General features: G+C 49.0%; 1 protein-coding gene across 2 annotated transcripts in view; it reads left to right on the top strand.

Moving 5' to 3' along the window:
- Positions 1 to 13,413, top strand: part of EMC2 (ER membrane protein complex subunit 2) — a 71,911-nt gene extending 58,498 nt beyond the window's left edge. For both annotated transcript variants that reach the window (XM_088450792.1, XM_088450791.1), the window contains exons 10-12: positions 4,189 to 4,299; positions 5,597 to 5,701; positions 13,081 to 13,413. In XM_088450792.1, the coding sequence (XP_088306918.1) occupies positions 4,189 to 4,299; positions 5,597 to 5,701; positions 13,081 to 13,167 (303 nt within the window). In that variant the 3' untranslated portion in view covers positions 13,168 to 13,413. The remainder of the gene's footprint in view (positions 1 to 4,188; positions 4,300 to 5,596; positions 5,702 to 13,080) is intronic.
- The last annotated feature ends 1,780 nt before the right edge of the window (positions 13,414 to 15,193 follow it).

Here is a 15,193-nt window from a genome sequence, read left to right as displayed (position 1 = left end):
CGTTCCTCTATCACAACGAGGGACGGGGTATTATTAGTCTCTGTTTCTGGTGCAGAAACCCAATGGTTCTCATCGCCCTATCCTCAACTTGAAGTCTCTGAACAGATTCCTCAGAGTTCCCAAGTTCAGGATGGAAACGTTACGTCCATCATTCTGGCGATGGAACCGGGGGATTACATGGTGTCCCTGGACATCCAGGACGCCTACCTCCATGTTCCGATAGCATCTTCACACCAGCGGTATCTGAGGTTCGCTATCCTTCAACACCACTATCAGTTCCGGGCGCTACCCTTTGGTCTCTCCACGGCACCGAGGGTGTTCACGAAGATTATGGCGGTCATGGCCGCACATCTTCGGAACCAGAATGTACGGCTGCTGCCGTATCTGGACGACCTCCTGTTGCTGGCGAGCTCCCCAGAGGTACTGCTTCAACATCTCCACCTGATGATCGCTTGCCTGCAAGCACACGGGTGGTTGATAAATTGGAAAAAGTCCACCCTGATTCCATCTCAGCGGATGGTTCATTTGGGAGCCCTGCTGGATTCGCGTCAGCAAAGGATCTTCCTGACTCCGGAGAAGGTCGCCTCCCTACAGCTGCGGATACACAGTTGCCTGAGCCGTTGCCGCCTGTCGGTCCATTCGGCTATGAGAGTTCTGGGGTCCATGGTGTCGACATTCGACATGGTGGAATTTGCCCAGTTCCATTCCCGGCCCCTGCAGGGGCTGATTCTCTCAGAATGGAACGCGTTACCTCACCGGATCCGCTCTCAGATGCTGGTGTTGTCTCCGGACGTTCGGCAATCTTTGGCTTGGTGGCTTCAGACAGCTCATCTGGTCGAGGGGCGCCCATTTTGGATCCCGGACTGGGTCCTGCTCACGACGGATGCCAGTCTCCGGGGTTGGGGGGCAGTGACCGGCTCTTTGTCGCTTCAGGGTCGTTGGTCAGCGGAAGAAGCACTTCTCCCCATCAACATCCTGGAACTGCGGGCAGTATACAGGGCCCTGCAGTCGTCCGGCCCCGCTCTTCACGGAAGGGCGGTACAGGTGCAGTCCGACAACGCCACCACGGTGGCGTATATCAACCACCGAGGCGGAACTCGCAGTCAGGCAGCGATGTCGGAGGTGTCTCGTATCCTGACTTTGGCGGAGGGTCACATTCCGGCGATCTCGGCGGTCTTCATCCCCGGAGTCCTCAATTGGGAGGCGGACTTCCTCAGCCGTCACGACGTGCATCCCGGACAATGGTCGCTTCACCCAGAGGTGTTTCAGCTACTCGTGGACAGGTGGGGACTGCCGGAGCTGGACTTGATGGCCTCCCGTCACAATCACAAGTTGCCCGTTTACGGGTCAAGGACAAGAGACGCAGGCGCAAGTCTGGTGGACGCGCTGTCGGTGAAATGGACGTTTCACCTGGCGTATCTGTTTCCTCCGCTATCCCTGCTTCCTCGGGTTCTGCGGAAATTCAAGCAGGACGGCGGCATGCTCGTGCTGGTAGCTCCGGCGTGGCCCAGACGTCATTGGTACTCCGATCTCAGGAGCCTCTCCATCGACGCTCCGTACCTTCTTCCTCAGCGTCGGGACCTGTTGTCTCAGGGGCCCTGCCTTTACCCGGATCTGGGTCGGCTGTCTTTGACGGCGTGGCTCTTGAGACAGCCGTCTTGAGGTCTCGGGGCTTCTCCGGTTCGGTTATTGGTACCATGCTCCGGGCACGCAAGCCTGCTTCAGCACGGATTTATCACAGAGTGTGGCACACTTACTTTCAGTGGTGTGAGTCCAGACATTATGATCCTCAGGTGTTCCGAGTTTCTAGGATCTTGGAATTTCTTCAGTCAGGATTGGATCTCGGCTTACGCCTTGCATCTCTGAAGGTTCATGTGTCCGCCTTGTCCGTGTGGTTTCAACGGCGGATTGCAATACTACCAGACGTTCACACCTTTTTCCAGGGTGTTCTCAGGATCCAGCCTCCCTTTTTGCCTCCTGTGGCTCCTTGGGACTTGGCGGTGGTGATACGGGTCCTGCAGGGTCCTCCGTTTGAGCCTCTTGAGGCGGTGGAGCTCAAGTGGCTGACATTTAAAACGGTTTTTCTCCTGGCAATTGCTTCGGCCAGGAGGGTGTCTGAATTGGGGGCGCTTTCCTGTCGCCCTCCTTTCCTGATTTTTCTCCAGGACAGAGCGGTGCTCCGCACTCGTCCTGAGTTTTTGCCCAAAGTGGTCTCGAAGTTCCACATTAATCAGGAACTTGTTGTGCCAGCTTTTCAGTCCCCTGGTCTTTCAGCTGGTGAGACTTCCTTAGATGTGGTCCGGGCGCTTAGAATTTATGTAGACCGGACGGCTTCGGTTAGGAAGTCTGATTCCTTGTTTATCCTCTTTGGTTTTCACAAGAGGGGTTGGCCTGCCAACAAACAAACATTAGCCCGTTGGCTTCGTTCCGTTATTTGTGAGGCTTATGCACAAGAGGGTTTACCTGTGCCAGCCTCTGTTAAGGCTCATTCCACTCGTTCTGTGGGTCCCTCTTGGGCTGCTAGACGTGGCGCTTCTGCTGTTCAGCTGTGTAAGGCGGCCACTTGGTCTTCTATTCAAACGTTTTTGAGGTTCTATGCGTTTGACACCTTCGCCTCTCAGGATGCTTCCTTTGGGCGACGGGTGCTCCTTTCAGCACAGGAGCGTCCCCGCCCTTAGTTGAACTGCTTTGGGACATCCCCAAGGTCAACCCTGTGGACCCCCTATGGACCCTGAAGTAGAAAACAAGAGATATGGTAAGAACTTACCTTTGTTATCTCTGTTTCTACGAAGTCCATAGGGTCCACAGGGCGCCCGCCCTGACGCACCTGGCTTCAAATGGGCTGTGTGGCTGGTCACCGGTTTTCCGTCTCCTATTGCTGTGAGTATGGTTTCTTGTGTGTTCCAGTCTTCCTTCTCTCTGTTCCATATTCTCCTCCGGCCTAGGCTGCTTACCAACTGAGGTGCCTGTGGCTCGGGGGCGGGGTATAGAGGAGGACCCAAGTGCATCCTGGGAGCTAAAAGCTTAACTGTGTGGTGCCCATGGATCCTGTTCCAGCTATAACCCCAAGGTCAACCCTGTGGACCCTATGGACTTCGTAGAAACAGAGATAACAAAGGTAAGTTCTTACCATATCTCTTGTTTTAACAGTCACGGTACAAAAAGAGCCAGGTAAACTTCCAAAGAGATTCAAGCTGGTCTCCAAAGTCATGGTACATCAGTCCTTGATCGCACCATCCGGAGCTGTTTGGGCTCCATGGAGGAGGGGACACACAAAAAGCAGACTGTAATTTGCTAATATTCATATTGACAAGACACAGTGCTTGTAGGAGAATGTCCTTTTGGACAGGTGAGTCAAAACAGGATCTTTTTGGCAAGTCACATAAGTTCAATATTCACAGATGAACAAAATGGAAACTTGGAAAGAAAAGAGCACCATATCTACTGTGACACATGGAGGAGGCTCGGTTATGTTTTGGGCTGGCATGGGGCTCTTTGAATCTGCAGGGCACAATGGAATATCAAGGCATTCTGGAGCGAAACATACAGTCCTGTGTCATATAGCCACAGGTCATGAGTCCTCCAATAGGACAATCACCCAAAACACACAATGGACAAGAACGAAACTTTGGACTATTCTGAAGTGGCCTCCTATGAGCCCTGATCAGTATCCTAATGAATATCTATGGAAAGAGCTGAAAAACGCAGTTTGCGCAGGAAGAGGTGAGGCCAAACTACCTGTTGACATCTGCAGAAATCGCTGGATTGCAGTGACTGCCTCTCGGGGCTGTGCAGCCAAATATTATGTGAAGGGTCTCTTCATGTCTGTCCATGCCAATTTCATTGTTTTTATTATTTTAAAATATTCTGTTGAATCAAAAATCAAATGCAAAAATCTGATTTCTATTAAATGTAGAATACACAATGATGGATGCCAATTACTTGTGTCACGTTCAATTTATTTCAAGAGAAAACGATGGATCCTTCTCTCTTTTCCATGGATGGGTACCAACACATTTGCCCATGTCTGTATATAGGGTTAAGGCTTTTGAATAAAGAAATATGTTATAGCTGCTTACTTCAACTAAAATCTGTGGAGAGTTTGTATGTGCACTAATACAGATCACAACCCCTAGCAGATGTATCACAACTGCGATCTCTGTTATTATCATCTCTTTTTATGAACAGGTGAAATACACACAGGGGGGACTGGAAAACCTTGAGCTGTCGAGAAAATATTTCTCCCAGGCGCTGAGGCTGAACAACCACAACATGAGAGCTCTGTTCGGTCTCTATATAGTAAGTTATCCGAGTGTGCACATTAGCACCGTCCTACACAAGCGACAGCTGACGGGTCACATGTGGAAACCATCAGAAGCTATTTGTCAGGAGCAGTACGCATTTGCACCCCGTCACGAAAATCCCAGGCAACGCTAACAGGGTGTAGGGGTTGTCCGTAATGATCAAGCTGTAATATTCACCTTTTCCATACAATGTGTCATATTTAGTAATACATAGCAGATATCTGCAGCAGAGCTTACAGATCACCACACCAATAATAGGGACATAATAACTAAGCACTCTGGCAAATGCTGATCTTTCATTTTCACGCACATATTGAGCGCTGCGTGATTGTAGAGTTAGACTGTCCGTCCGTCTAGTTTCATTTTTGATGCTGCAGCTGGCAACTAATACGAGTCCAACCCACCTGTATCGATTCTAGACATTTTTACGGCGTTCCCAACCCTTGATCTACAGGGTTCCGATCTATATTTCACTTTAGACAATTGTTCTGTGACATGAACCAAAGTTTCAGGATCATTCACTTCCTTTTACTTTCCAGCAACTTAAAAAAAAAAAATATATATATATATATCTATATCTTTTTACTGAAGCATCACATCACACGCATCCAATATATAATCGAAGATTTAAACAATAAAAGTAGAATAACAATTCAATGTCTGCAGTTGCTTGGGGTAACATATTTTCTAGCCATTTTAATTCTCGTTTGTTATTGAGCATTTTTGGCGCCCATCGACTACACTTTCCTGTTGATCTTTTAAGATTGGACACTATTAAATTGTTTTACTTGTTTACAGTATCACCAGAAGACGTATGGAAGGGGAAGGGGGTCAGCATACATTTATAGAGAACTATAATTTATTTTTATTTAGAAGGTTTGATAAATCTCCCCCTAAAGGGGCACATCCACTAGACGATCTACTCCCTGTCCAATCTCTAAACGATTTTCCCTTGATTTTTTTTTCCCTTGAAATTTTATCTTTCAGTCTGAGCGATTTGCAAACGATCTTTTAATAGATCAAGTGAAATTGACCTGCATGTTCAGTCGACTGACGAGACGGTCAAACGACCAGCGGTAGCGTAGACCAAACACTGCACGATTTATAAACGATTGAACGATAACGACGTAGTTATCGGTCAATCGCCTGCTAAAATCGTGTAGTGGATGCCCTCTTAAGATGTTGAACTGATTGTGGTTTTCATGGAAATCATAAAAAAATGCATGTGTGTTCTATTTACTAATGTGTCTTTCATTTCTTTTTTTTCTTTTTTTTATTTAATTTTATTTCAGTCATCGATCCATATTGCGTCCAATCCCAAAGCCAGCGCCAAGATGAAGAAGGATAATGTAAAGTTTGCGACTTGGGCTGCTAATCAGATCAAAAGAGCGTACCAGGTAGGTTACATGCCCGCCTCTGTGCTGTAGCGCGGCCAGGACCTACCGGATGTCCTCTGCCCTAGCTCCCTGCACTAATGACTGTCTTTAATTTTGACTTCACAATGGGGGTAACCAGAACCCATAGATTCTGAATTACATATAATCCCATCTATGATGTCCTCGTTGTAGTATACGGATGTGTCCTTATACATTACTGCAGCAGTCGCACCAAACGGAGTTTTTTCGGAGCGCCAGGTCCCATGAGAATCGGCTAGCTTCAAGCATCTGTTTCGCCCGAGAGTGTGTCCTAGTCGCAATGCGATGTGACAAAACCGCTTCACGAGACTGCACTGATTACTGTGATATGAGACACTTGTGTTTATCTGTGCGACTGAGTCTGAATCTCTGTACGAAGGGCCTACGGTGCGGCGTCTGCGAGTATTTACCACGCCATGTTCTATTGTGCTCCTTATACAGATTCAGACTCGGGCGCACGCTTGGAATGGGATTGTAAAGCTGGCGGCTGTTCAGCTTTACTATCCCATGGTTCAGCCGCCGGTTCAAATCCCGACAACATGAGGCCGAAAGGAGGAAATCCCGACAGCGGTGGTAAGTACCGCTAACCCTCCCCTCTCCTCCCCACCCCCTTTCTCCTAACCATCCTTTAGAGGTGCCTAACCCCACCCTCCCTGCTCCCTAAACTTAACCCTCCTGGGGGGTGCCTAACCCTAGCCCCCTCTTCCCCTAGCCTTACCCTAACCCTCCCGGTGGGTGCCTAACCCTTAGTCCTCCCGGGAGCCCCCTAACGCAACCCCCACCTTCCCACGCGCGGCTAAGAGGACGGGCGCTCGGTCTTTCCTGGATTCCGGCATCGGGATTGTGCCGCCGGTCACTTAACTACAACCCCGCACGTTTGTCCCTCCTTGGATCACTTTTGGTAGGTGCTAACCACTGCATACCGGGAACATCCCACAAGACCTGCCGTTTTGGGGGATGCTCTCACCTTGCCGTCTAGCCATCGCAGTTTGACCCTTGTCAAAGTGGCTCAGATCCTTACTCTTGCCCATGTTCTACTGCATTTAGGTGTATAAAATCCGGACATATGTTATATATTGCCTACCTATATATGTCAGTAACAACTTTCAAAATAAATTCCAGTTCTAGCATCATTTAGTTTGGTATATTAATTTGGTGGCAGTTAATTTGACTCTCTCATGATACATAGCGCACATTTCAAATGTCATCATTTTACAAAGTACAGTAATAACAAAGTACTTGTTGCCTTCACTTTGGGGTAATTGGTTTAGCATGTCTTAAGAGCAGGGGAATTTTGGCAGAGAGAGACAAATTACATTAATGCTTAGGCAGTGCATTAACGTGATCCTTCTCGCTTCTATTTTCCAGTAAAATACGTTTTTTGGACAGGTTATTGAATTTTAATCTGACCAATGTTTGACTGCAGACGTGGTGAAGCCGCAAACATTTTGGAATATTTCATGTCGTAAAGGATGTTGCTTGTGATTAATGTGGACAAAATAATTGCTCATCAGAGAAAATTGCCTCCATCAGCTTGCCATTGCCTAGCGATCAGAATTCGTTTTGACAGCCGTATTTATAATAACATCAGTCAGATATACAGATAGATGGTCCGATGGCAGTGCGCTCATCTTATAAACTATCACTGGTATTTCAGGAGACGTTCTGTTTTATAATACAAATGCACTAAAGTTAGACAATCAGGAATGCTGTCTTGTACAATTAATAAAGTCCAGACACATGTTGTCTTGTAAAAAAATATTATTATTCTTCATACTGACGTTAATGAATTTCAGTATATTAACAATCCAGCACCTGAAGTCAATTTGTTCAATTCTAAAAAGATTAGATGATTAATACCTATTTGTGTATATAGTAATATGCTAATAAACACTACAGTAAATTTGACCTCTAAATGTTTCTACCATCTGTAAAAACCCTACTCCTCCTCCCCTCCTTGTCCTACTCCTCCTCCCCTCCTTGTCCTACTCCTCCTCCCCTCCTTGTCCTACTCCTCCTCCCCTCCTTGTCCTACTCCTCCTCCCCTCCTTGTCCTACTCCTCCTCCCCTCCTTGTCCTACTCCTCCTCCCCTCCTTGTCCTACTCCTCCTCCCCTCCTTGTCCTACTCCTCCTCCCCTCCTTGTCCTACTCCTCCTCCCCTCCTTGTCCTACTCCTCCTCCCCTCCTTGTCCTACTCCTCCTCCCCTCCTTGTCCTACTCCTCCTCCCCTCCTTGTCCTACTCCTCCTCCCCTCCTTGTCCTACTCCTCCTCCCCTCCTTGTCCTACTCCTCCTCCCCTCCTTGTCCTACTCCTCCTCCCCTCCTTGTCCTACTCCTCCTCCCCTCCTTGTCCTACTCCTCCTCCCCTCCTTGTCCTACTCCTCCTCCCCTCCTTGTCCTACTCCTCCTCCCCTCCTTGTCCTACTCCCTCTCCCCTCCCTGTTTTACTCCTCCTCCTCCCCTCCTTGTCCTCCTCCTCCTCCCCTCCTTGTCCTCCCCTCCCTGTCCTACTCCTCCCCTCCCTGTCCTACTCCTCCTCCCCTCCCTGTCCTACTCCTCCTCCCCTCCCTGTCCTACTCCTCCTCCCCTCCCTGTCCTACTCCTCCTCCCCTCCCTGTCCTACTCCTCCTCCCCTCCCTGTCCTACTCCTCCTCCCCTCCCTGTCCTACTCCTCCTCCCCTCCTCCTCCCCTCCTTGTCCTACTCCTCCTCCCCTCCTCCTCCCCTCCCTGTCCTACTCCTCCTCCCCTCCTTGTCCTCCTCCTCCTCCTCCCCTCCTTGTCCTCCTCCTCCTCCCCTCCCTGTCCTACTTGTCCTCCTCCTCCTCCCCTCCCTGTCCTTCTCCTCCTCCCCTCCCTGTCCTCCTCCTCCTCCCCTCCTTGTCCTCCTCCTCCTCCCCTCCTTGTCCTACTCCTCCCCTCCTTGTCCTACTCCTCCTCCCCTCCTTGTCCTACTCCTCCTCCCCTCCTTGTCCTACTCCTCCTCCCCTCCTTGTCCTACTCCTCCTCCCCTCCTTGTCCTACTCCTCCTCCCCTCCTTGTCCTACTCCTCCTCCCCTCCTTGTCCTACTCCTCCTCCCCTCCTTGTCCTACTCCTCCTCCCCTCCTTGTCCTACTCCTCCTCCCCTCCTTGTCCTACTCCTCCTCCCCTCCTTGTCCTACTCCTCCTCCCCTCCTTGTCCTACTCCTCCTCCCCTCCTTGTCCTACTCCTCCTCCCCTCCTTGTCCTACTCCTCCTCCCCTCCTTGTCCTACTCCTCCTCCCCTCCTTGTCCTACTCCCTCTCCATTCCTTGTCCTACTCCTCCTCCCCTCCCTGTTTTACTCCTCCTCCTCCCCTCCTTGTCCTCCTCCTCCTCCCCTCCTTGTCCTCCCCTCCCTGTCCTACTCCTCCTCCCCTCCCTGTCCTACTCCTCCTCCCCTCCCTGTCCTACTCCTCCTCCCCTCCCTGTCCTACTCCTCCTCCCCTCCCTGTCCTACTCCTCCTCCCCTCCCTGTCCTCCTCCTCCTCCCCTCCCTGTCCTACTCCTCCTCCCCTCCCTGTCCTACTCCTCCTCCCCTCCCTGTCCTACTCCTCCTCCCCTCCCTGTCCTCCTCCTCCTCCCCTCCCTGTCCTACTTGTCCTCCTCCTCCTCCCCTCCTTGTCCTCTCCTCCCTGTCCTACTCCTCCTCTCCTCCCTGTCCTACTCCTCCTCCCCTCCCTGTCCTACTCCTCCTCCCCTCCCTGTCCTCCTCCTCCTCCCCTCCCTGTCCTCCTCCTCCCCTCCCTGTCCTACTCCTCCTCCCCTCCCTGTCCTCCTCCTCCTCCCCTCCCTGTCCTCCTCCTCCTCCCCTCCCTGTCCTCCTCCTCCTCCCCTCCTTGTCCTCCTCCTCCTCCCCCTCCTTGTCCTCCTCCTCCTCCCCTCCTTGTCCTCCCCTCCTTGTCCTACTCCTCCTCCCCTCCTCCTCCCCTCCTTGTCCTACTCCTCCTCCCCTCCTCCTCCCCTCCCTGTCCTACTCCTCCTCCCCTCCTTGTCCTCCTCCTCCCCTCCTTGTCCTCCTCCTCCCCTCCTTGTCCTCCTCCTCCTCCCCTCCCTGTCCTACTCCTCCTCCCCTCCCTGTCCTACTCCTCCTCCCCTCCCTGTCCTACTCCTCCTCCCCTCCCTGTCCTACTCCTCCTCCCCTCCCTGTCCTACTCCTCCTCCCCTCCCTGTCCTACTCCTCCTCCCCTCCCTGTCCTACTCCTCCTCCCCTCCCTGTCCTCCTCCCCTCCCTGTCCTACTCCTCCTCCCCTCCCTGTCCTACTCCTCCTCCCCTCCCTGTCCTACTCCTCCTCCCCTCTCTGTCCTACTCCTCCTCCCCTCCCTGTCCTACTCCTCCTCCCCTCTCTGTCCTACTCCTCCTCCCCTCCCTGTCCTACTCCTCCTCCCCTCCCTGTCCTCCTCCTCCTCCCCTCCCTGTCCTCCTCCTCCTCCCCTCCCTGTCCTCCTCCTCCTCCCCTCCCTGTCCTCCTCCTCCTCCCCTCCCTGTCCTCCTCCTCCTCCCCTCCCTGTCCTCCTCCTCCTCCCCTCCCTGTCCTCCTCCTCCTCCCCTCCCTGTCCTCCTCCTCCTCCCCCTCCTCCCCTCCCTGTCCTACTCGTCCTCCTCCTCCTCCCCTCCCTGTCCTACTTGTCCTCCTCCTCCTCCCCTCCCTGTCCTACTCGTCCTCCTCCTCCTCCCCTCCCTGTCCTACTCGTCCTCCTCCTCCTCCCCTCCCTGTCCTACTCGTCCTCCTCCCTCTCCCCTCCCTGTCCTACTCCCTCTCCCCTCCCTGTCCTACTCCCTCTCCCCTCCCTGTCCTACTCCCTCTCCCCTCCTTGTCCTACTCCCTCTCCCCTCCTTGGCCTACTCCCTCTCCCCTCCTTGGCCTACTCCCTCTCCCCTCCTTGGCCTACTCCCCCTCCCTTCCTTGGCCTACTCCCCCTCCCTTCCTTGGCCTACTCCCCCTCCCTTCCTTGGCCTACTCCCCCTCCCTTCCTTGGCCTACTCCCCCTCCCCTTCTTCTTTCCCCCATCCTCCTCTACTCCTATTCCTCCTTCATCCCTTCTTCCAAGTGCCCTGGATCCGCAAGAGAACCGGAGTACGTACAGTACAATGCTGTAAGGTGGATGTCTTTATCCTAGTACTTTTCATTTTGCGCATATTGAACGCTGCATGGATGTCCAGCTACATTTTCTGTCCAACCACCTACTGTAGATGTGGTTGAGAGATCACTAGGCTAGGTGCCATTATGCAATGATATCTCGGCAACTTCCGGTTTCACTCGCCAACATGCCAATGATCCGTGTTATGGGGCTAAATTATGGCAGCCTGAGGGGGGTCAGCATTGCAACCGATGCTACGATACAGCAGCATGTGTGACGTGGCCAAAATTCAGACAGAAATCTGCAACAGCATTGCCAGATCTCCGTGTGGCACAATAATTCCGGACATGTGGTACCGCAGTGTTCAATCGAACGCCTGTAGTGCAATAACAAAAGTAGTACAGTGTAGCCAGGAGTCATGTTATGCAATAAAGAATTGTGTAATACCAAAGAAAAGAAAAAACAATCCTGTACTACAATGAAGAATCACGTAATTTAATAAAGGAAGGTATTTGTTGTAGCCAAAACCTGTAGTATAATAAAGTGCGATATGTGGTTGTGGCCAAGATATAGCTTCTAGCACATGCTATTCTGCAAGTTTGTCCCATTTTTCATTCTTAAATTACACTGGATACATCACCAGTACTTACCGTATCAAACCGTGAGCGTCTAATAAAGAGAAAAGCTCTTCCCAGTAAGCGATTGATCAGGTCGCTCAGTTACAGGTCAGAAGCAGGTTAACGGCACTCCGAGCTCCTTGCCGGGGCTGTTTCTTGAGCCCATAATCCTTCCACACACATCATACCAGACTTACTAAATGAATTTACCTCTGGAGAAGGCTCATAAATCTGAGACCTAATATGCAGAATTGCAGAAAATAAAAACCATTATATTGAGAATTTATTAAGTGTTTAAATGCTCACATTAGACGAAGAAAATATTTCCCTGACCAAAAGCAAATTACAGAAGTGTTCTCCAGAGAAAATCGCCGTTTACGGCCGGTTCCTTTCACGCAACAAAAGCCCCCGTCCGTTTACCTGCTTAATATGTTTAGCGTAATCAGGCTGATGAGTGATGGAGGCTGTCAGTGCTGTTAGAAAACTCATTTTAAAACCAGCATGAAGTACTCAACAGCTCCCCAGCTCAAAGGGCTTCGGTCAACTAATAGAGCTGCCTGGGAGTATAATTGTAGGAAGATATAATTGGCCGGGCTTAATTTCTTCCTGAGTAAATACTGGAGAGTGGAAATTAAACCTTAGTTTAATGGCGTACACGACTGTTAATCTTTCCCAGCGCTGCTGTGCTACGGAACCTAAGCAACGCCAGGTCTTCAGGCCGTTATGGTTTTGCCTAGAAATCTTGCCTCTTGCACGGCATCGGTAACACCAAGCGTCTTTTCGTGCAACTTTTTCCCTTAAAATAAGTCTTATTTGCAAAGCGAATAGGACGCACCGGCAGCTTCTGCTGATTAAAATGATATGCGACATGTCTATAATTCCGTGTGCGACTGCGGGTGCATCTGTATGCGAAACGCTACGTTACAGTGTCGCAGCAGCTGACACTACAACGTAGCATGTGGCGCGAAGGTATAACCGCAGCCGCACACAGAATATAGGCATGCCGCGTATCATTTTAATCGGCATAAGGTCAAAAGGCGCTTGCGCGTTTTGCGTGACGCAGCTTGTGGCGCACGGAGGATAGATGTATATGGACGCATCTCTATTGTTTTGTTCTGTGTAATTGTTACTGTAAATCGTCCATCTTTTGTGTAAAGGGCAGATTGGGTTAAACATTGGAGATACAGGTACATAGGGTGTTTTAGTCAGTAACTTTCATACTGTTTTACGGTATAATATAAAGTTACATGTTTACACTACCTCTATTGAAGTTGGATTTTATTTAACTTTTATTCAGTTACCACCATAAGATCACTATTGACCGTTATCGATTGCATCTGAGAGGCAGGAGACCTATATAATGTCCATTAATCGTGCACGATTCATGCACGATTAATGGACGACTGAACGGTAACGTTATCGTTCAGTCGACCATTAATATCTGCTAGTGGATGTGCGCCTTAAGTTAGTACTAAAAGCTTCAAAGCAGAAACTGCTTGGAAAAAGTAGAGCTTCCCCTGGTGGAAATCCCGTCCTTTATCCTAATTTCTCCACCTGAAGTCCAGTCTGTGATTGGTGAATGGTTTGTCGCTGAATTGTCTGTGTAATGCGAACCAAGTAATAATAATCACTCTCTTCCTTTTAGCTTGCAGGTCGCACCATGCCCGATACCCAGTCCTCTCTGAAGGCAGTAGAGAACATGTTGGAAACCTTACAGATCACTCAGTCGTAACCTCTCCAAGCCGTAACCTGCCGACTTTGTTCATGTGAACTAATAGTTAACCTACATCGACCGACCTTTAGTTTAAACCTAGACACGGTGGAGGTGGCGATTAGGTGGGCTGAGCCAATTCCTAAAGATGCAGTCTTAATTCACCAGGATCCAGTGATGTTATGGAGACGTCAAGATGATCTTCATTCATTTTCTTTACTTTATAAATTATTATTTTGTTTTCTTAAATTAAAACACTGAAATAGCTCCTTTGTTTATTGATTTAAATACCGTTTTAGAGGTTTATGCAAGACGTTGCCGTGTTTGCCTCTTGCTAAGGCTGTAACTCATAAAAGCAGTTGTATTAAGGAAGTGGCACCATCGACTTAATATTTTATTAATATGTTGTGTAATATCGTATATAATGTTTGCAATTCACTTACCCGTAATGCGTGATTTTCTTTATATTTATAATGCTCTTAAGTATGTTTGTGTTGCAGCAATTTATTGTAATCTGTAGATGTCACATTTGCATATTCGGTTGTTAGAACTTTGCCAGGTTGTTCGTGTTTGAACCATGTGTCACATGGCTATGCTAAGGATGTTTTAAAGATTGGTCCGGCGCTATTTACAAAGTAATGTGGCTGACGCGTTTCGTTGCCACAATGAAACGTGTACTGGACCTATCTTTACAACATCCTCAGCTTACACACGAGATGAGTAGTAGCGTTATTATTTAATAAGTCTACAAGTGGGCTCACATTTTTGGAAAGACCACATGGGTCCATGATGATGGGGCGAGAATTTTTGGGGGAACATGGCTGGCCCGCCACCAGTTTTGAAATGATTTTTTTTTTTTTTCCTTATAATTTTATATGTAGCCAGAGTGGGGTGTGTTTGGTCACACCTAGGGCATGCCATGTTTTCTGGTCTTTCCAGGATAGTCCATATTTTTGAATATTTTAACTAGAAATATTGAGACTTCTTATGACACTATGGTAACGGATTAGTGGGACTAAGTGTTTATAGCAAATTTACTGCATTTGACACAAAAAAAGACCATGCTTCATTTTTTTTGAACTGAAAGAACTTTGCCACATAGTACAGTTGCTTTTATTTTTTGACCACCTACCCGCCACCATAAAGAATTCATGATCCTATTTCTGGTAGTAAACATTTATTACTGTGATGTAGTACAGAAGGACTACAGAGCCATGACAGGGAAGAGCTAGTGTTAGAGTAAAGGTAGCCTGCAGGGCAAATATTGTGTGCAAAACGCATTATAAAGCCGCTGTGTAGTCATATTGTTACTCTGAATATGCATGGAATGGTTATATCTGTAACAAAACCATGACGAATGGGGTATTTAGGGGGAGATGTATCAAAGCTTGGAGAGGGGTAAAGTACCAACCAATCAGCTTCTAACTGCCATGTTACAGGCTGGGTTTGAAAAAAATGACAGGAGCTGATTGGTTCCTTAGCTCTATCAACGTCATCCCTCTCAAAGGTGTTTGATACATCTCCCACTTAGGGCGGTATTCAATTAGTTTTGCTTCAGCTAAAATTTTACGCCAGCCCGACTCTTCGCCTACATCTCGTGTTTTCGACGCAAAAACTGTGCGTCCCCGCTTTTCACCTTATCCAATTACTAACCAGGCGAAAACGGCAAGCAGCGAATGCAGGACAGGCGGAAAGTACTGTCAGACTAGGGGAGATCACTGTGTACCCCCCAAAAAGATGCATTAACATAGTGGATCAATGTAGAAGTGTTCCAATAGCCCTAATAAAACTATTTGGGGTACTGAAGTTGATTAAAATCTTTGTTATTAGTGTCCTTGTAAAAGAGGTTTAGAATGGCATTAAGCAGCATTTTCTGGTGAAAAGAAGTAGTCCTGGCAAATTTGGGGTACATGAAAATGGGTGCTAGCAGTGTTTTATGTCTCTAAAGTGAACTTTAAAAAAAATGTGAAAAACCACCATCATACATGCACCTGCAATCCCAAAAACACTCGGTCCCTCCTTACAGCACCCCAAGAAGTCTAATTTG

Source organism: Taudactylus pleione, unplaced genomic scaffold (assembly GCF_031769625.1).
Source record: "Taudactylus pleione unplaced genomic scaffold, aTauple2 ptg000524l, whole genome shotgun sequence".
Lineage (NCBI taxonomy): Eukaryota > Metazoa > Chordata > Amphibia > Anura > Myobatrachidae > Taudactylus > Taudactylus pleione.
This window is presented reverse-complemented; position numbering and strand designations above follow the sequence as displayed.